At 40.2% G+C, this 18,231-nt stretch overlaps 1 protein-coding gene across 1 annotated transcript; it reads left to right on the top strand.

The window, feature by feature from the left end:
• The first annotated feature begins 7 nt into the window (after positions 1 to 7).
• Positions 8 to 12,893, top strand: LOC144536784 (regulator of G-protein signaling 9-like). The gene is made up of 17 exons (XM_078280060.1): positions 8 to 146; positions 2,364 to 2,460; positions 3,439 to 3,489; positions 3,605 to 3,711; positions 5,092 to 5,143; positions 5,222 to 5,280; positions 5,356 to 5,432; positions 5,517 to 5,598; positions 7,029 to 7,091; positions 8,277 to 8,306; positions 8,469 to 8,530; positions 9,472 to 9,585; positions 9,669 to 9,784; positions 9,947 to 10,034; positions 10,447 to 10,585; positions 10,709 to 10,791; positions 11,209 to 12,893. The coding sequence occupies exons 1-17, from the start codon at positions 78 to 80 to the stop codon at positions 11,393 to 11,395; spliced, it is 1,476 nt and encodes a 491-aa protein (XP_078136186.1). The 5' UTR covers positions 8 to 77; the 3' UTR covers positions 11,396 to 12,893.
• Positions 12,894 to 18,231: the final 5,338 nt, after the last annotated feature.

Here is an 18,231-nt window from a genome sequence, read left to right as displayed (position 1 = left end):
ACAGAGCTCACAGGCGACAGTGGCATTACATGTGTGTGTATGTGTGTGTGTGTGGGGGAGAGTGATCATTAGACACCATGACCATTAGAAACCCTCTCCAGGATCATGGACAGAGGTATCGACCAAGGATCGCTTGTCTCAAGAAGGTAGGCTATCCTTTTACATCAGAGATGATGACCACAGCCCTGCTTAGGCTGGACTATACCTATAGATATGATAGATTGGTAATTCTTAAACGCAATGCTTGGGCTTGAGTTATCTGCTGTATCCTCATAAACCGTGGCTGTTGATATTTATTCATATAAACTGCGTTAGCTCAGAAAAATAAACTAGCCTATCTGTATTTCCCACAGGTACTCAGGGGAATCCTGGTTTCCTTAAGCTTAAGTGTAGAGATTTATTTAGGTTAGACATTTTTTTTTTTAAAGCAACAACACTTACAGGTACCATTTAGACTACAGAATGCTTTGAGGAAATACAACAAAACAGATCACACGTATATGCCATATTTCAAAATGCGTGCAAATCTGAATTGTAGTTACCCGATTGGTCAGAATTAGTGAAAAAAAACAACCTCATAAGTAGCCTACCAAGCATTTAGAAATACATGTAACAGAATGACAAGACGTCGGAACAGCAAACAAATGTCATCTTGGTTTCAGTGGGAACTCTATCTGTTTGTCACACTAAATGTTACTAAACTGTTTTGTTGCATCACAGTAATAAGGTCATTCAGTTTAATAAGCATTAAGCCTGGATCAGTATCAGTGCTTCCATATACACCAACCAACCAGCTGCTGGAGAGAAGTAAATCCAGGCACTGTGTACTGGACGGCAAAAGCCCGGTCCTGTGGACAGAGCAGGGCTCAATTTATCATCTCACATTTCAAGTTCTATCCACTTCAGGAGCTGGAATATGTATCATAGTAAAATAGCTTTGGCATTAGAAAAAATGTACAGGAAATAATTCAAAAGCCCTGTCATTAACAAAATATTCTCAGAGTCTATTGGTCCCAGATAAAGCACTCACAATGTCCTGCTCACCAGGGAAATGCTAACCATAGATATAATGCTAACTCATTTCCAGGAGAACTTTGTGTTTTGGTCCATGAAAGCCCACTTCGGTCCGACTCAGCCTGGGGCTTATAGCCTCTCCAGGATGACTTCAAAGCACAAAGCCACTTCAAACAGGCCCGGGAGTCAGCCGTCTCATAAACACACACACACACACACACACACACACACACACACACACACACACACACACACACACACACACACACACACACACACACACAGGTGTTTGTGGCACTATCTTTGTGGGGACCAGTCATTGACATAATGCATTCCCTAGCCCCTTACCCTAACCTTAACCATCACAACTAAATGCCTAACCTTAACCCTTACCCTCACCCTAACCATAACCTAATTCTATCCCTAATCCTACAACCAAGTCTTAACCCTCAAACAGCCCTTTAAACTTGTGGGGTCCAGCATTTTGGCCCCACAAAGCTGTCGGGCTCCACAAGTATACTTGACTTCTGGTTTTTAGACCCCATGAATATAGTTAAACAAGCCTACACACACACACACACACACACACACACACACACACACACACACACACACACACACACACACACACACACACAAGCTGAAATAATGTACTGCATGTTCTTGCTTTCCAGTTCACACCTGAGCTGTGGGATCTGATGATATGATAAATAAATAAAAAGCTGTTTAGGAGCAGTGACTCACCGCCAAACCTCCCACACAAGCCAAACAAAAGCCATGAGACCAGGGCATGAAACAGACCTCTCATCTTACCTCTCTCCTTGTTTAAATGAAGCATTGAGGTTCAGAGTTAATTGTAATGTTGAAGTTTTTGGTATAATTGTGTTGAGAGAGTCTTTAATCATGCAGCATTTTCCTTATAAGAAGTATTAATTACAAGTGTTGATAGTGAGCCTTATTATCCCATGGGAACAATTTGCCTCAGAGGTTTCAAATCTATGAAAGGCAATTAGATGCCATTTTCCAAATCTTTTATTAAACAGAAAAGAGGTAAACAGGGATGTTGTGCATCATGGGGATAATGATAATTATTATCAGCACCATCATGTCTTAGACAGTGGAGCAGATTTCATCCACAAATCCATCTAACCTCATTTTTTGTATCCACAAATTATACGTGCTGCCCTGATTTCCCCATCATTGAGGCTGCCTCCACAACCTGTTGTCAAAGCAACCTGTTGGCATGGTGACCTCTGCCACCCCCCCACCACCACCACACACACACCTACTCACAATCAATTGTCGTGGTAACCTCCTCCTCACCCCTTCATAATCATATTCCTTCGCAGGCAGAGAAGGTGCTGCTGGAGATGCAGGACCTCAAAACAGGAGTTAAGTCACAGCCCCAGAGACTGGTTATTACAACAATACCACACGCTATTACTGGTAAAAACACACACACACACACACACACACACACACACACACACACACACACACACACACACACACACACACACACACACACACACACACACACATTGTTATTCATATTGCTGAGTGAGTGTGCCTGCATAGTCTCACTGAAGGATACTGGAGCTCCGGGCTCAAACTCGAGAGCTACAGATCTCCATGACAACCCCTGCGGTCTCAGGGAGTCAGGGAGAGGGAAAAAGTAGGAGGTGAAGGAGGAGGATGATGATTGAGCGGGCAAGAGGAAAAGAGCAAGTAGCAGGGACAGAAACAAGGGAACAACAGAGAGACAGTGGAGGAGAAGAGAGGAAACCTAGTGAACTTTGAATCCAGGCAGTTTAAAACAGCTGAATGAAGAAACCAAGCAAACATGCAAACAGCTTCTCCTCTCCTTTTTATTCCTCCCCTTACCATTTCTCTCATCTCTTTTCCTCTTTAATTATTTTCTTCTCCTTTTCTTTTCTCCTTTTTATCTCCCTTTCTTTTCACCTCTACCTTTTATCTCCTTTTTCTCCTCTCCTTTCCTCTCGTTTTCCCTCATCTCCTTTCCTCCTTCCCTCTCCTTCTCTTTCCTGTCTCTCCTCACCTCACCTCATCTCCCCTTTTCTTTTTTCTTTTCTCTCTTTTCCTTACTCCTCCCTCCTTTTTTTTCTTTTCCTCTCCCTTCCTTTTCTCCTAGAATCTCCCTTTCTTTCCTTTCTCTTCTCTCCTCTTCTCTCCCCTCTTTTCCTTTCCCCCTCTTGTCTTTCCTTTCTCTCCTCTCCTTGTTTCTTGCTGTGCTTCCTCCTCCACATTAGCTGCAGAGGCTCACAGTCGGTAGTGTTGTATCAGGGGTCTGGCATTTAGAAGCCCACCTACCTATCGACACACAAAAACCTATTTCTTAATGTTCAATGTCACTGATCACGGTTTTGTCACCTATGACTTCTCATTTCCATCTTTCCTCCTCAGGGGAAGACATCATTTCGTGGTTAGCAGACAGATTCCAAGTAGACACACAAGGTGAGAGATATGTCAGCTGATGCCATTCATATATTTACATGACATACAGAGTGAGCCAGCTGAAAGTGCCTCTTTTGATTACATTTCTGCTCGTCTCTACGCCTGTTGTCTTCAGAGGCGAGGAGTTTTGGCTCAATGCTGGTGGCGCTAGGATACATCTACCCTCTACAAGACCACAAACGCTTGGTGATCAAACCAGATGCGTCCCTCTATCGCTTCCAGGTGAACACACCACATGTCAAAATCGCAGACCCCAAGGAAACTATCTTCCAAAATTGTATATCTAGTTTGACTGATGTCATTTTCACCTTGTAACACTTTGGATAAGATGCATAGGAAGCTTCCATTTTTTGTTGATTTAAAGTTGCCCTGTAGACTTTGTAACCACTAATAGCGCAGACTGTTCTAATTCACTGTTCCTACTTATATCTATTGAAAATAATGCACTATTTAATTTGTATATAGTCTCGCATTGCCAGACCTGTCTCCACAGCGCTGCGGAGGAGGGTCTGGCTAGTCTACACAGCATTCCGGGATGGGAGAAAAACGTACTCTGGTTTATTGGCATTTCTTTAAACCAATCACCATCATCTTGGGCGGCGCTAAGTGTCGGATGGAGCCACGGTGCCGCTGCAAAATAGCCTCGGGAAGGAACTTGTTTTGGTGGAACCACGTTCAAAAGTTGTTTTAATTGTGCAACAGAAAACTCACGCCACAATCCCGGAAGTGGAACATCGTGGATATAGACTAATTCGTATATAACCCATATAATCGTGAGACAGGACGCACAGGGCTGCCTCTAAGGAGGAAGTCAGTTGATGTAGTATAAAGAGTGTTATAGTACGTTTAACTACTTTACGTAAAAACTACTTCTTTTAACCCACACCACGCAAGACCCACTTCACTGCTGGGGCTTGCGCAGGCACAGTAATATATTGTAAGATATCATAAGAGAGAATACGTTGAATAGCACTATGGAGCAATGCTTTTCCAAATGGGTCACAGTTTTTGTTTGTATCGTGCATTTGCAAGAGGATGCACAACAGTTAAAACAACAGTTGGTGGTGTTGGTGGTGGAAATGAATTCCACACATTTGTTAATCTGCAAGGATACACATTTTGTTGAGAAACACTAAATTCCTTTTGTTTGTTAAAAAAAAAAAAAAACTCCACAGGTAACCGTTTAAATTAAACACAGCCGTTACCATCCTACAATACAATACAAGATGTTTTTTTTTAAACTCACTGACTTGACTGTTGTTATAAAATATGTTTGAAACTCTTTTGGTAAAATTATTAATAGGCTATATTATGTACCATTATGATTTTTTTTAGTACATTTAAACATTAATCCATGGACTGTTTTTATTAGGTGCAAAGGCTGAAGTTTCGATGCAATGTGCTTCCAGCTTTAAATATGTTTGCAAAACTGCCTGTAAAATAGTTCACCATAAGCAAAGAGAAGAGTCACTATTCCTTTTGTTATGTCAAATCTCAAATTGGTCTGCTTTTAGTTTCCTGAGCAATGATACATTCATCTTACTTTGGTTCTGGTTTGTAAAAATAAATCACAATAAAACTTGTGACTTTTGTCCTCTTTAGACACCGTACTTCTGGCCCACACAGCAGTGGCCTGTGGAGGATACAGATTATGGTGAGTGTGACGGAAGTCGTTCACATTTTATCTCCCGTCCTGTTACCAACACTTACACTTTCCCTTACACTATTAAAGCAATCTACCTGGCGAAAAGAAATATACGCAAAAAGGGAATCCTGGAGCTGCATGAGCAGGTGAGAACGCTACTAAATGAGAGTGATTCATTTTTGTCTGCTGGCATTTGCTGAGGTGTTATTTTATGTCCTCAGGAGCACTATAACCGTCTTCACAAGTGGATGAATCATAAATGGGATTTCATAGTGATGCAAGCTAAAGAACAGTACAGGTAGGTGTGTGAGATACTCGGACATCACTCAGTTTTAAGCTCGAGAAGGTGTTACGATGCTCTGTGTTTGTGTGTGACTTTTAGAGCTGCGAAGGAGAGGAAGAAACCGGACCGTGTGGTATTTGACTGCCAGGAGAGAGCCTACTGGGTGGTTCATAGACCTCCGGTGAGAACACCACACACACGCACACACACACACACACACACACACACACACACACACACACACACCAACAAACACATAGATAGTTATCAGACATGCACTGCTCACACACGATACAGCTTCATGCATGTAAGTGGATTGCCAGCAGACAGACGTCTGAAAAATAAATTGCACTCCACCTCTATACTTCCCAGGGTATCTCATTATCTCTACCCATGATGCCTCATTACCATTACATGTCCAGTCAGAGGAAAAGTGCACCGCTGATTAATATTTCACACTGCGTAGGAGAAATGGGTTGCAGCGGTTTGCAACTTGAGCTTGCGGCATCGTGAGTCTGAGTTTCACCCTGTTTGGATCTCTGACCAGGCTAGGTGGCTAACCCAAACCCTCAGGGTCCCTGAAGGCTCACGTTGACTAAGTGTTATTGAGTTTGTGGTAATTCAATTTCCCATTAAAGCAAATATCAACTGATATGGTAAAACCTTAATGTCTGCTTTATTACATAATCTTGAGGCCCAGACGTTAATTATTTCAGTGCAAATTGTGTTAATATGTTGCATATTCCTGAATAAATTTGTATTTCATCAAACTATCTCAAACTAATTGACACACAAGAAACCTGGGGCCTTTAGCTCAGTCGGAGTACTTGTTGTTTCTACTTTTGTGGGAACATTTTATGAATCTGTCTTGAGTAGTTTGTTGTTTGCACCTATTGTCCCACTTGGCAGTTGCATCCTGCACACAGACTCATCCTTTTCATAATCAGAATCAGCAGATTTATTGTCATTGCACAAAAATGAACAACAAAATTCTTAGCAGCAGTTCACCCAGTAAACATAAATCTAAATCTAAAAAGACAAGAAATTAATAGTAAAACAATACAATCATAAATAAAAGAAATATAAACACTAAAAGTACTATTATTGTACATGAGTTATTGTACATGGTCCGTATGTGAAGGTGTGAATGTGTGTGTGTGTGTGTGTGTGTGTGTGTGTGTGTGTGTGTGTGTGTGTGTGTGAAGGGGGGTGCTAGTGAGTGTGTGTGTTCAGTGTGGTGATGACTTGTGGAAAGAAGCTGTTCCTGAGTCTATTTGTTGTTGTTTGTTGTTAAATGTGGCAATGCATTTTCTCTGTACAAGTCCTCTGCTGGAAACGGACACATTACTTTAAGTTGTATTTGTAATGTGTGAACAGTGAATTCACAAAAATCACATTTAACACGTGACTGGCCTCTTGTCGTCTCAAACGGTCAGGAAAAGTGTGACACATTAGCAGCCTGTGATTAGCATTATAAAAGAGCCATCTGCTTTTTTTGTCATTTTGTAAACACACAATGTGAAATCATTTGTTGTTGTTGTTGTTGTTGGTGTGTGTGTGTGTGTGTGTGTGTGTGTGTGTGTGTGTGTGTGTGTGTGTGTGTGTGTGTAGCCAGGGACAGTGAGCGCCATGGACTATGGACTGGATCGACTAATAGATCCCAACGCAGACGAGGTAACAGGTGAGTCTCTGTGTGACCTGTATGAAAATAATTCCTGCCAATCAGCTTATATTAAATAAGAGGCTTTAATGCCAGGTGCAGTACATTTTGCTTGTCTTTCCTTTCCCTTATCTGTCTGCTGCTTCAATCATTTAACTTACCCTTTACTAAAATTAATTTATCCTCTCTTTCTTTTCTTCTCTTCTGCAGGCATTTTCCATGACTCTTTTTGTATTCAGACTTTTAAACTGGTTACACACACACACACACACACACACACACACACACACACACACACACACACACACACACACACACAAACAAACACACAAACAAACAAACAAACAAACAAACAAACAAACACAAACACACACAGAGGTCTGTGGCACTATCTTTGTGGGGACCTGTCATTGACATAATGCATTCCCTAGCCCCTTACCTTAACCATAACCTAATTCTATCCCTAATCCTACAACCAAGTCTTAACCCTCAAACAGCCCTTTAAAGTTGTGGGGTCCAGCATTTTGGCCCCACAAAGCTGTCGGGACCCCACAAGTATACTGGACTCCCGGTTTTTGGACCCCACAAAGATCAACAAAAAACAAGCCCACACACACACACACACACACACACACACACACACACACACACACACACACACACACACACACACACACACACACACACACACACACAAACACGCAAATTTATTTATATAGCACATTTCAGCAACGGCGCAATTCAAAGTGCTTTACACAAAACATCTAAAATCTAAAAAGCTGAACAGTTAAAATGCACTGTAATACATTAATAATGATTTGATTTAATAAAAGGCAGCGGCAGAATCTTTGACCGAACTGTTGGTGGTCGAGTTGTATTGTAGGCATCAGGTTTTGACAAGGAAGAAGAATGCATGAAATAACATTGTTATGTATCCAACAATGTTATAGGAGTGCAAAGCTAAATCGAGTGAAGTACTCTTTTAACCATAAGTCTTAACCCGCAATCAGCCCTTTGAAGAAGTAAGAATTATCCAAAATATCCTCACTCTCAAATGTCTAAACCTCACAATGGTCCTCAGAAAGATACAAATACACAAACACGTACAGCACAACATCTGTCTTTGTCTATGTAGATAGATTTTTTTGTGATATGACATGTAATCTGTAATGTAACATTTCATATATTTTCTGCCCCAGGCCAAAACACCTGACTTCTATGCGAGAATCGTGAGTGAGAATTTAGTCGACTTTCTCTGACTTTTCCATGATTTTTATTGTCATCCTGTTTGATCTAAACCAACAGTTATGTTATCCATCAGTGATCCCTAGAGACAGATCTGTTTTCCTGACATTTTTTATAGCTGTCATCTCTCTTCCGCCTCCCTGTAGATGATCTTTACTCAGCAGTCCATCATGAGGCCCAGAGTGAAGTCATCGGTGTCAATTGGCGCGTAAGATTATCCATGATATTCTCCGTCTTCTTTTATCTGTGACAAAACCGCAGTCAGTTTAGATTGGTTGCATCATATAGTGTTTGTCTCAAAATAACATCTCCACTGAATGACCAGCAAAGTGGAGGAATGAAAGTCATGCATGATGATATAGATATAGTAACTGTAGGTTTGGTGACTTGTTATCATGTCATCAGCATGTGAGGAGCAATACATTGGACTAGTTAGTACTTTGAGAGTGTGTACCTCCACCAAGGCAAAACCTGTTGCTCTGGTCACTACGTAATTTACCACGGCAGTGCTTGATTAAGCCAGCAAGGTGACTCTTGTGCATAACTTACCACTTTGTCTAACATTTAGTGGTGTGTGCAAAATAAATGGCCATCCTGTAAGGGATTAGTTCCCTTTTACATTGGAGAATACTGACGTTACTTTTTAAAAGTATGTCAGAGTCTTTATTATGGAGTCATACGAGTGCCATAAAAAAGAATAAATCTGTAAAAGAATAATATAATGAATGTGGAAATATAAAGAAGAATAAATACAAGAATAAATAAGTAAATGACTGAAATGATGTGAAAAGCAAAGGCAATAGGGAAAACAATGAGGAAAAATAAAGGGATAAAAATAAATTGACATTATATAATAATTTGTAATTTCTATGCAAAACATACATAAATAAATATAAAAAAAGAAAAAAAAAAATATATATACATATATACAGAAATAAACAAATACATGTACAAATAAAGGAAAATGCTTGCAATTATTCTTTTATATTCTGTTATTTATTTTTATATTTCCACATGTATTTTCTTATTCTTTTACAGATTTATTCTTTTATTATGAAGAATGGCTCCATTCTCTTTGGCTGCATCCTCGTCTGTGATCTTAAAGTTCTTTCCTTCAGACAGTAAAGTCTTTTTTTGCTGTTTTTGCAGATTGGTGAAGTACTGTGCCACCTATAACAGCCACGACCCTTTCCTCTCCAAGTGTCTTCCCAGCAACCCCTGGCTCACTGATGATGTCACGTACTGGACCTTAAACATGCCCTAGTGAGTCAGCTGAGGATGATACATAATCTATATTCTGAGTATAATTTCAAATAACTTGTTCGTTTTATGTGCGTGTGTAACAGTGTGGAAATGCCAACTAAAATGCGCGTGGAGAGGTGGACGTTTAGCTTCGCTGAGCTGCTCTCAGACCCTCGAGGACGAAATGATTTCAGACTCTTCCTAAAGAAAGAATTCAGTGGTACGATGGTTATTTTAATTAGATCACAGCTCTGATTACAGAAGTGTTACTGTTGCAAACGTGCTGCCCTGTTTCTACTCACACAGCATTAATATTTTTTGCCATTAGAAGGGGCTAAGAATAGTTTTCTATTATTTTTGATTCTATTTTGAACCGTTATAGGTGAGAACTTGGCATTCTGGGAGAGTTGTGAAGATCTAAAGTGGGGCGAAGCTGCAACGATGAGAGAGAAAGCAGAGCATATCTACAAGTAATGTCTTCATTTATTATCTGCGTAGAATATATTAATCCTTTTCTGATAACTGTTGATAGATGTTAGTGATAGATCGATCACTAACATCTCTGTTAATTAGTCGATTAGTTCAAGCCAAACATTCTCTGGTTGCAGTTTATCATCATATATTTGTGTTTTGGACTGTTGTTCAGACAAAACAAGACATCTTGGAAGTTTCTTCACAATTTTTTTAAACATTTCATTGACGATGAACTAGTAGCATGAACTATAGCTGTCATATTTGTAGTGGAATAAAAAGTACATTTCCCTCTGAAATGTGTTGGAGTGGCATGAAAAGATCATAAACAAGTCAATTACAAGTCCCTCAAATTAGTGCTTGATGCTAGTAATAACGTTTCGTCTGTTTCTTCCACTTTCCTGATCCCAGGACATTCCTGGCACGTGGTGCACCGCGGTGGATCAACATCGACGGAAAGACGATGGAAATCACGGTGAAGGGCCTGAAACACCCACACAGATACGTCCTGGACGCAGCCCAAACTCACATCTACATGCTCATGAAGAAGGTCAGTAAACACAGCAGTAGTCAGTTTTAAACACAAGATAAGTATGATGTTATAGTTCCCGCAAGCTTGTACTCACAATCAAAACAAGCACTGATTCATGATGAGTCTGTGTGTATTTTGCAGGACTCGTACGGCCGGTACCAGAAATCTCCAGTGTTTAAGGAAACGGTGAAGAAGGCCATCTGTCCTGAGGAGCACCATTTCACGTGAGTGACAGCTTTTAATGGATACAGTTTTGCATTTGATTAATGACACTCTGTTAGATGACATTGAGCTTTAATCTATGCCCTTTAATTGGGAAATAAACTTGAAAAAGTCTGTCTTTTGATTTGATTATCTCAACCAGCCTGATAAAGAACGCCAAATGAGGATGAAAAAAACATTGACTATTCATTGCAAAGGATGACTTAGGAGTGACATTGGTCTGGGAAACCAAGTTTATGTGTCTCATCTGTCTGGCTGATATTAGTGTCCAGACAGATGAGTATCCATCACTTTCCAAAACTTGGTTTTAACGCTGCCTTTTCCTCCCTCCTCTTCCCTTTGCCGGTCTATTTCTTTTTCTTATTTCCATCCCTCTCCTGTTTCTATATCCTTCCTTTCTCCTATTTGTCGTCTTCCAGGGATGCCCAGTTGGAGCAAAATGCAAAGAAGAGACGGCCCAGTCTCAGCCCCATCATCCTGCGGCAGATGGAGCAGGAGCAGAGGGCCAAGATGGCCGCCAATGTCGACATCACACAGGTCATGAGCAAACTCAGCAAGCAGGGCAAGGAGGCGCCCCCTCCTCCCTGTCCTCCACCCAAGAAATAATTTTTTTTTTTTTTTTTTTAAAGATAATTTTTTGGGGCTTTTCCACCTTTAATGGATAGGACAGCTAGGTGAGAGAGAAGGGGGAGGCATGCAGGGAATTGTCACAGGTCAGATTCCAACCCTGGACCTCTGCGTTGAGGCATAATCCTCTCAGTACGTGTGCGCCTGCTCTACCCACTGAGCTAACCCGGCCACAATGTTCATTGATTTTAAGAAATTATTTAGTGGAATCATTTTAAATAGACGCTGCAGTTTATTTCTTAATGCTAATGTTTACATTTTAATGCCATTTTACTTTGTTTAAATGTTTTTTAATAATGACAATGGATCAAATGCTCTTAGTGATGAACCTGCAGAAAATTATAACCTCACTGCAGGTTAACTCTAGGGAGCTTTATAGCATCTTTCAGCTTTGTTTTGGGTTTACAGCCTGCAAGTTTAATGATATTCAAATACTCATAGACATACAGTACATATATCCATACTAATGTCAAATAATCACAAATATCTATTTCCAATGTGAAGTTCAGTGGAAAGAAACCTCTTAGTCGGCGGTTGTTTCAGCCACAAAATGCCACAAAATTAGATCTACATCATCATCTAAAAAGTCAATTTCTTTCAACAAGTACAAGTACGTTTACAGTACGTAAAGTGATTAGGAATGGGAACGTGCACTACTGAGACAAGAATCAGACAAAAGATCTGCACACTGTATTAAAAGCTCACAGTAATATTAAGTGTGTAATGGTTTGAGCAGAGAGAGAGAGCGAGAGAGAGAGACAGAGATCTTGGTCAGCATTGTCAAATCACCACCACAAAGCAGAACGAGCAAAATATAGACACAAACACATTCATCACTCAGGTGATTGTGATCGGCATGATTGCGATCAATCAATTTGAACCAATCAGAGCAGAGCATGCTTCTGTGAATAGGAACTAGAAACATATATATTACATATATTAAATACGACACATAGGTTGAATACATTTTTTTTTAATCATAAATCACATAAATCGTCTAGAAAAAAACAAAAAGTAGAAATCTAGTGGAAGTACAAATAGTAAACTAATATGAGGCTATTTTAAAGCTCACCCAACATTACCCCACCTACCTCTAATGGTAACAAGCCCTGCACATGTGAGACTTTTGGGTGTTTTTCCACCACATATTAAATGTATTTACCTGGCAAATGTCTCATAAAACTATTATGAGAGGTAAGGTTTGTGATTTGTGTGAACTGAGCCTTTAAACACATCCTAAACTTCTCACATGTGTATAACACAAGTCACGTTGAGAACTGACAACAGGCTTTAGACAAACGGCCATATTGAGACATCTGTTACTATCTGTTACATTTCTGTCCATACAAGCTGTAACTGTTGTCTGTCTTGCTTTTCTTATAATACACACATTGTACTGTACATCTTCACTCATACACTGTTTTTTATTGTACTGTGTTTTCTTTGTCATAAGTCATGAGCTAATAAAAGACCCACAAACCACATCATGTTTATGTGTTTGTCTTGAGTTGTCATTCATTTACTGTTTTCATGTAGTTTGATTGTCATATAGCCCAAAAATAGTTAGTTGGAGCCTAGTATGTATTAATAAGTTTGATTCTAATATCAAATTAGGTATCGCTTATAATACTCTGTCTATTTGGTGTGGACATGTTCTGAACATCATGGTGTTTATGTAAGTATAACATTTTCAATGAAGTGTCTGCTGAAAGGTTTTCAAAATGCATTTTCTTCTTCCTGACTTGTGTCTGTTGCCCTTTGACCTCACAGCTGTGCCGCTTCACCACTCCCGTCCCCCACCTCGCTGTTTACTCTGGCATCACTGACTTCCCGTCTGCCAATGCCTCGCCCTCTCTCCCCTTCCTGGCCCACTCCCCAGCTTGTCCGTCCCCCATCAGCGTGGCCTTGGACAGCACGTCGGCCTCTGAGCGGCGAGTGGAGGCCGGTGAAGGGGAAGGCAAGGGGAACCCTGCGGCTCAGGCCTCGGCAGGTGGAAATGTGTCCAAGTCTCGCATGGCTCTGTCCCTGCACCGTCTGCTGAAGCGTGGCTGCACCCCCGCCACCATGTTCGCCAGCTTGTCGCCCAAATGCCACTCAGCTGCCGGGACAAGTAGCCGCATTCAGCCAATCAGCCCGGATCAACCTAGCCAGGCTCCGCCAAGACGGATTGGCAAGTGAGTGTGAGACACAATACAACAAACTGCACACAAAAACAGGCCTCTCACTTACTGCAGTCAAATACTCTTTAATCCATGTACTCTACTCTTTAAATGTGATGATTTAGTTTAAGGTTATATGTTAACTCATCCAATTACACTCTGTCCGCTTAAAATGGGGGAGTAAGTATACAAAGGACTACAAATTCTAAATAGTTTTTCTAATATGAATGCAAACACCCTCAAATTAAAGCTGAAAGTCATTCTCATTTTTTACAATTCAAATTCACTGTTATTATGTTAAGAATACGGATATCACACACGTGCCTGACAGAGTCCTCTCTGCAACCCTCCACAGTTTTTTCCAGATTAAAGTGGATATTCCTCCAGAGTGCCGTATCTACCCCATAGAGTCTGAGGACGAGGACGAGGAGAACAGGGCTGCCTCTCGGGGAGGAGTGGGAGCCAAAGAGATCATCTGCCCCTGGGAGAGCCTCACTCCACAGAACGGGACGGGCTAATCGGCTGCATTTACACAGGTAGAAAAAAAAAAAGGTGGGGTTTTTAAATCTGTGTCGCATGTGTCTGTCTGAGCAGGCAGATGTTTCCCATGTTCTGACAGAGATAAAAGAGCTCACGTAGAGCATAAAAGGTGGAAAATCCCTATGTAAATGTGGCCGCATTCTCACCACTAGGCCACAACATAAATACCAAACAACATGACACAATGGTCAATCTGGGACACTGTAGAGATGGCTGTTTAGACTGAGTACTTACTGTGTCCATGTTTTAACTCCTTAAAGAAAACCTGCTGTATGTTTAGAGCGTCAAACACACTGCCTGTAGGTCTGAAAGGGCCCACTTTTATGTCTGCTGCAGTATAATCCTCTTTTCCACTGTCCACGCTCAGTATTTTTTAAAACTGTCCCAATTCCTCAAGTGCAACTCTTCACCTCAAAGAAATGTTTGGCAAGCCACCAAAAAAAGGCTGTAAAGATTTTTCGAATATTGAATATTCAAGACCAATGAATAAACCAATGAAAATAAACCAATTATATTTTCTTTAAATTGTGTTCCAGCTGACTGGCTGTTTCAAAGCCTTCTTTACAGCCAGGATTATAATTATTTATTAATTATTAATTAAATTAATTATTAGTAATTTGTATGTAATTTAAATACAGAGGACATGATCTTGGTGTCTTTGGCACAGCAACAGAAGTTATATTCAACCATATTTTGGCACATTTGGTGTTTGGAACGAACCTGCATCTTACAAGCCAACAGGCAGTTCAGTGTGTTCCTTTAACTTTTGAAAGGAATACACTGAACTGAATTTATTGACACAAGCCCTTATTGAGGTGAGCACCAGCTGAGCCAGCTGTTTAGGTTGGATGGCAGCTCAACTAGAGGATAACAGGGAAACTGAGCTGTAGCTTTCACATTCAAACCTCATTCTGTATTTATTAACAGTAGCCTGACAGCAGCCTTATCCACCTTCACACACCTGAAATATTTTGTGTTTTTTGGCCTCAGAAGTGTCTACAAAGCAGGCATGTACACAGACATTCAGGGCCTCAAGATAACAAAAACTACAAATAAAAAGAAATGCATTATTTTTGTGATTGCCAAGGAGCTTAAATAAAAGTTAGTATCCAAAAAATGCATGTTTACATCCTAGAGAGTGATGAGCCAAAGCAGACAGGCATATTTGGACTCTGCCTGTGCACATGCCTGCTAAAAAATATAGATAACGTATTGATATATTTATTGAATAATGATCAGTTTTCTGAAATAGAGAAGTGTTCTTGTGCTGCTCAATAGACTTACTGTAGATGCCTCATCCGCAATTTACTTACCTCTTACACACATTACGTGAAAATGACTGAAGAGATGCAGTTTTAGGTAAAATAAGAGCACATGAACAGCTTGTCTGCATGTTGCTTTTTTTCTGATCCGCTCCCGACAGAGAGTTACTGTAACGTGGGGTCGGGTGATAGTTTTGTATTTAGGTCCACTGGTGTTTTGTAGCTGTTGTATTATACTGTGCACTACTCTGAGCGAGGTCTTGGTATTTTTCTTACGTCTCTCTCCGTTGGGGGTGGGGGGGAGACACAGTACTGTCAGAATGTATTATCTTTATCATGTTTACAGATGCAAGAATGTGAAAAATACCTTGAATTTATTGTGTTTGATTTGTACATTCCATGGCTTGTGTCAAGTGCCTCAATAAATGACTGTCTTAACAAACAAGGTTTGTTTCTTGTGAGATGTTGCCTTTACATGTTAACTTAAAGGGTCAAATTACAAAAAAAATAACATTTCCTCACTTATCTGGACATGCAGATTTTTTTTTGCTCAGGTTTTCAGATCTGTCTACCTCCATCTTAAACAATGCAGGGGAAGGGAATGTATGTGTCTCTTTCCAGAAACAGTGTTCTGGTTACACTGGTCAATCCAGCAGTTTATCTATAGGGACTATTTCTTTGATAGAAAGAGGTTCCGATGACAACTCTTCACAGTGACTTCTGTAAATTGTTCAGAGCAACATGGACACTTAATTTGGAAATAGACGTTGCTGTTGAAGTTTTTTTTAAATGTCATTTTTTAATGCTGTGTTACCCACAAAAACAAACATATCTGGTGGCAGAAATCTCAGAGACAGATCAAAACCTATACTAAGATGTTTTTATGTAACATTCCTCACCAGCCTCAGTAAGTGGTGATGACAGTAATTAACCACTAGGTGGCGATATAACAATGGCAATGGGATCAAGGCACCATTTACATAAAGTAACACAAGCTGGTGGATGGATATGGTGCATTAGTTCACTGAAACCTGAAATAATAAAAGAAACAATCTGCATTTACCATTTATCAGAATGTTTGTATACATTTTCCGGTCATTAGTATTTAGATTATGTGAAATATTTTGAACAGAGACTATCAAGCTGACAGACAGAAACAGGTTTGAGTGAATTAGCCATGCTCTAATTTCAACATAAACCTAACCAAGGTCAATACTTCGGTAAAGGTACGAACAGGACCATTCTACAATCTGATGTCCATGCAGATATTACTGCAGAGTACATAAAAACAGGCATGTGTGCTTGTAGTCAACATAATTTCTCTGCCATCACCGAGGTTACTGAACTGAGGCCGGGGCACAGCTTTGATGTCTCTGAGCAGAACCGTCTGATCGCTATCTCACAATACCCATACAGGGACGTCCACACACAGTCCATTCATACATTAGTTTACCAAGGCGGAGGAAATTTATGCAACACATTTAACATTCATCTGAGGTGTGCATATATTAAAATACATTTGTGCGGAAGCTTCTTTTAATGAAGCCCTTGGTGTTTGGTGTTACACCTGAATGGGTTTTTCAAAAGCCACATACACACTTATCATGGCTTTTATGTTGTTGGTTTTGCAGTGTTTTTCTGTCACACAGCCTTAGTTTGATTTGGTCATTATCTGTTTTCTGCCTTCGACTCATTGATTTACCATTTACTGATGGCTGGAATTATTGGACTGCATTTGCAAAATAGAAGAGAAATCAGTAGTTTAAGCAGGAAATTGCAGCCAAAACTAAAAAAACATATCTAATTCTATGACCTAAATATCTGCTTAGACACTAAAAAACCGGACCCCAGGACAAACAGGAAAACAAAGCACCCTTCAAGCCAACACGCACGCACACACACACACACACACACACACACACACACACACACACACACACACACACACACACATAGTCTCCGCAGACATAAACATGTGTCGGCCGCCATGTGTGACCTCGCTGTGACATGATGAATGACCAAATCAGAAGCGTAATGAAACGCCGCACATTCGCCTGGTGCTGCTTCCCTATGTATGCATGTGTGTGTGTGTGTGTGTGTGTGTGTGTGTGTGTCTGTGTGTGAGGACCTCAATCAGAATCACAGGTGACCTGGTGTCTCGCTTAGCCTCCTAGGTTTGACAAGAGCAGATAATTACCAATGACCCCACACCTCGCAAAACCAACCGAGGACAGAAAGCGAGTAGCCATGAAGAGGAAGAGGAAGAATGACCTTGAAACTTCAACTATATTTAGGCCACCTTTTATGGCCTCCTCTTCGCAACACCTCACTTATCTTCCTCTGTGTTAGCCTTTAACCTCCTTCACACCTTCTTGAGCTCCTTTAACTCTTCAACCTACCCAGGAAGAAAGGAACCTCACAAACTAGTAAATTATCAGTGATATTTAGTTTTTTTCACATACATCATGTTTATTTAGGTAGTGAGACAGATCTGATTTTCAAGGGAGTCGTGAGCAAGAGATATAGATTTTATGTATTTTAGTAGGCATTTTATAAGGATAAGTACATAATGACCAATGTTTTATTTAGCTAATGCATACATAAAAAGGAAATACATACAACAATGTGTATTGCACTTTATTTCTGATTTGAGAGTGTGTGGTGAAAGTGTTTTTGCTATCTTGTGATTATCTATTTAGTTTTTTTTTGTGTAAAACTTAAATACCAATGCTTGTTTTATTCAATAAGGCAATAATGTAACTTAAACATTCATGCCAATAAAGCTTATTTGAATTTGAAATTTGAGCGAGAGAGGCAAGGCAATTTGGTCATGAATTTCAGCCAGAATAAAACA

Source organism: Sander vitreus, chromosome 21 (genome assembly GCF_031162955.1).
Source record: "Sander vitreus isolate 19-12246 chromosome 21, sanVit1, whole genome shotgun sequence".
Taxonomy (NCBI): domain Eukaryota; kingdom Metazoa; phylum Chordata; class Actinopteri; order Perciformes; family Percidae; genus Sander; species Sander vitreus.
This window is presented reverse-complemented; position numbering and strand designations above follow the sequence as displayed.

Coding starts and splice junctions, on each gene's coding strand:
- LOC144536784 (XM_078280060.1), top strand. CDS start 78: ATGACCATTAGAAACCCTCTCCAGGATCATGGACAGAGGTATCGACCA. Junction 147..2,363: donor GGATCGCTTGTCTCAAGAAG/GTAGGCTATCCT, acceptor ATTCCTTCGCAG/GCAGAGAAGGTGCTGCTGGA. Junction 7,092..8,276: donor TAGATCCCAACGCAGACGAG/GTAACAGGTGAG, acceptor TTTCTGCCCCAG/GCCAAAACACCTGACTTCTA.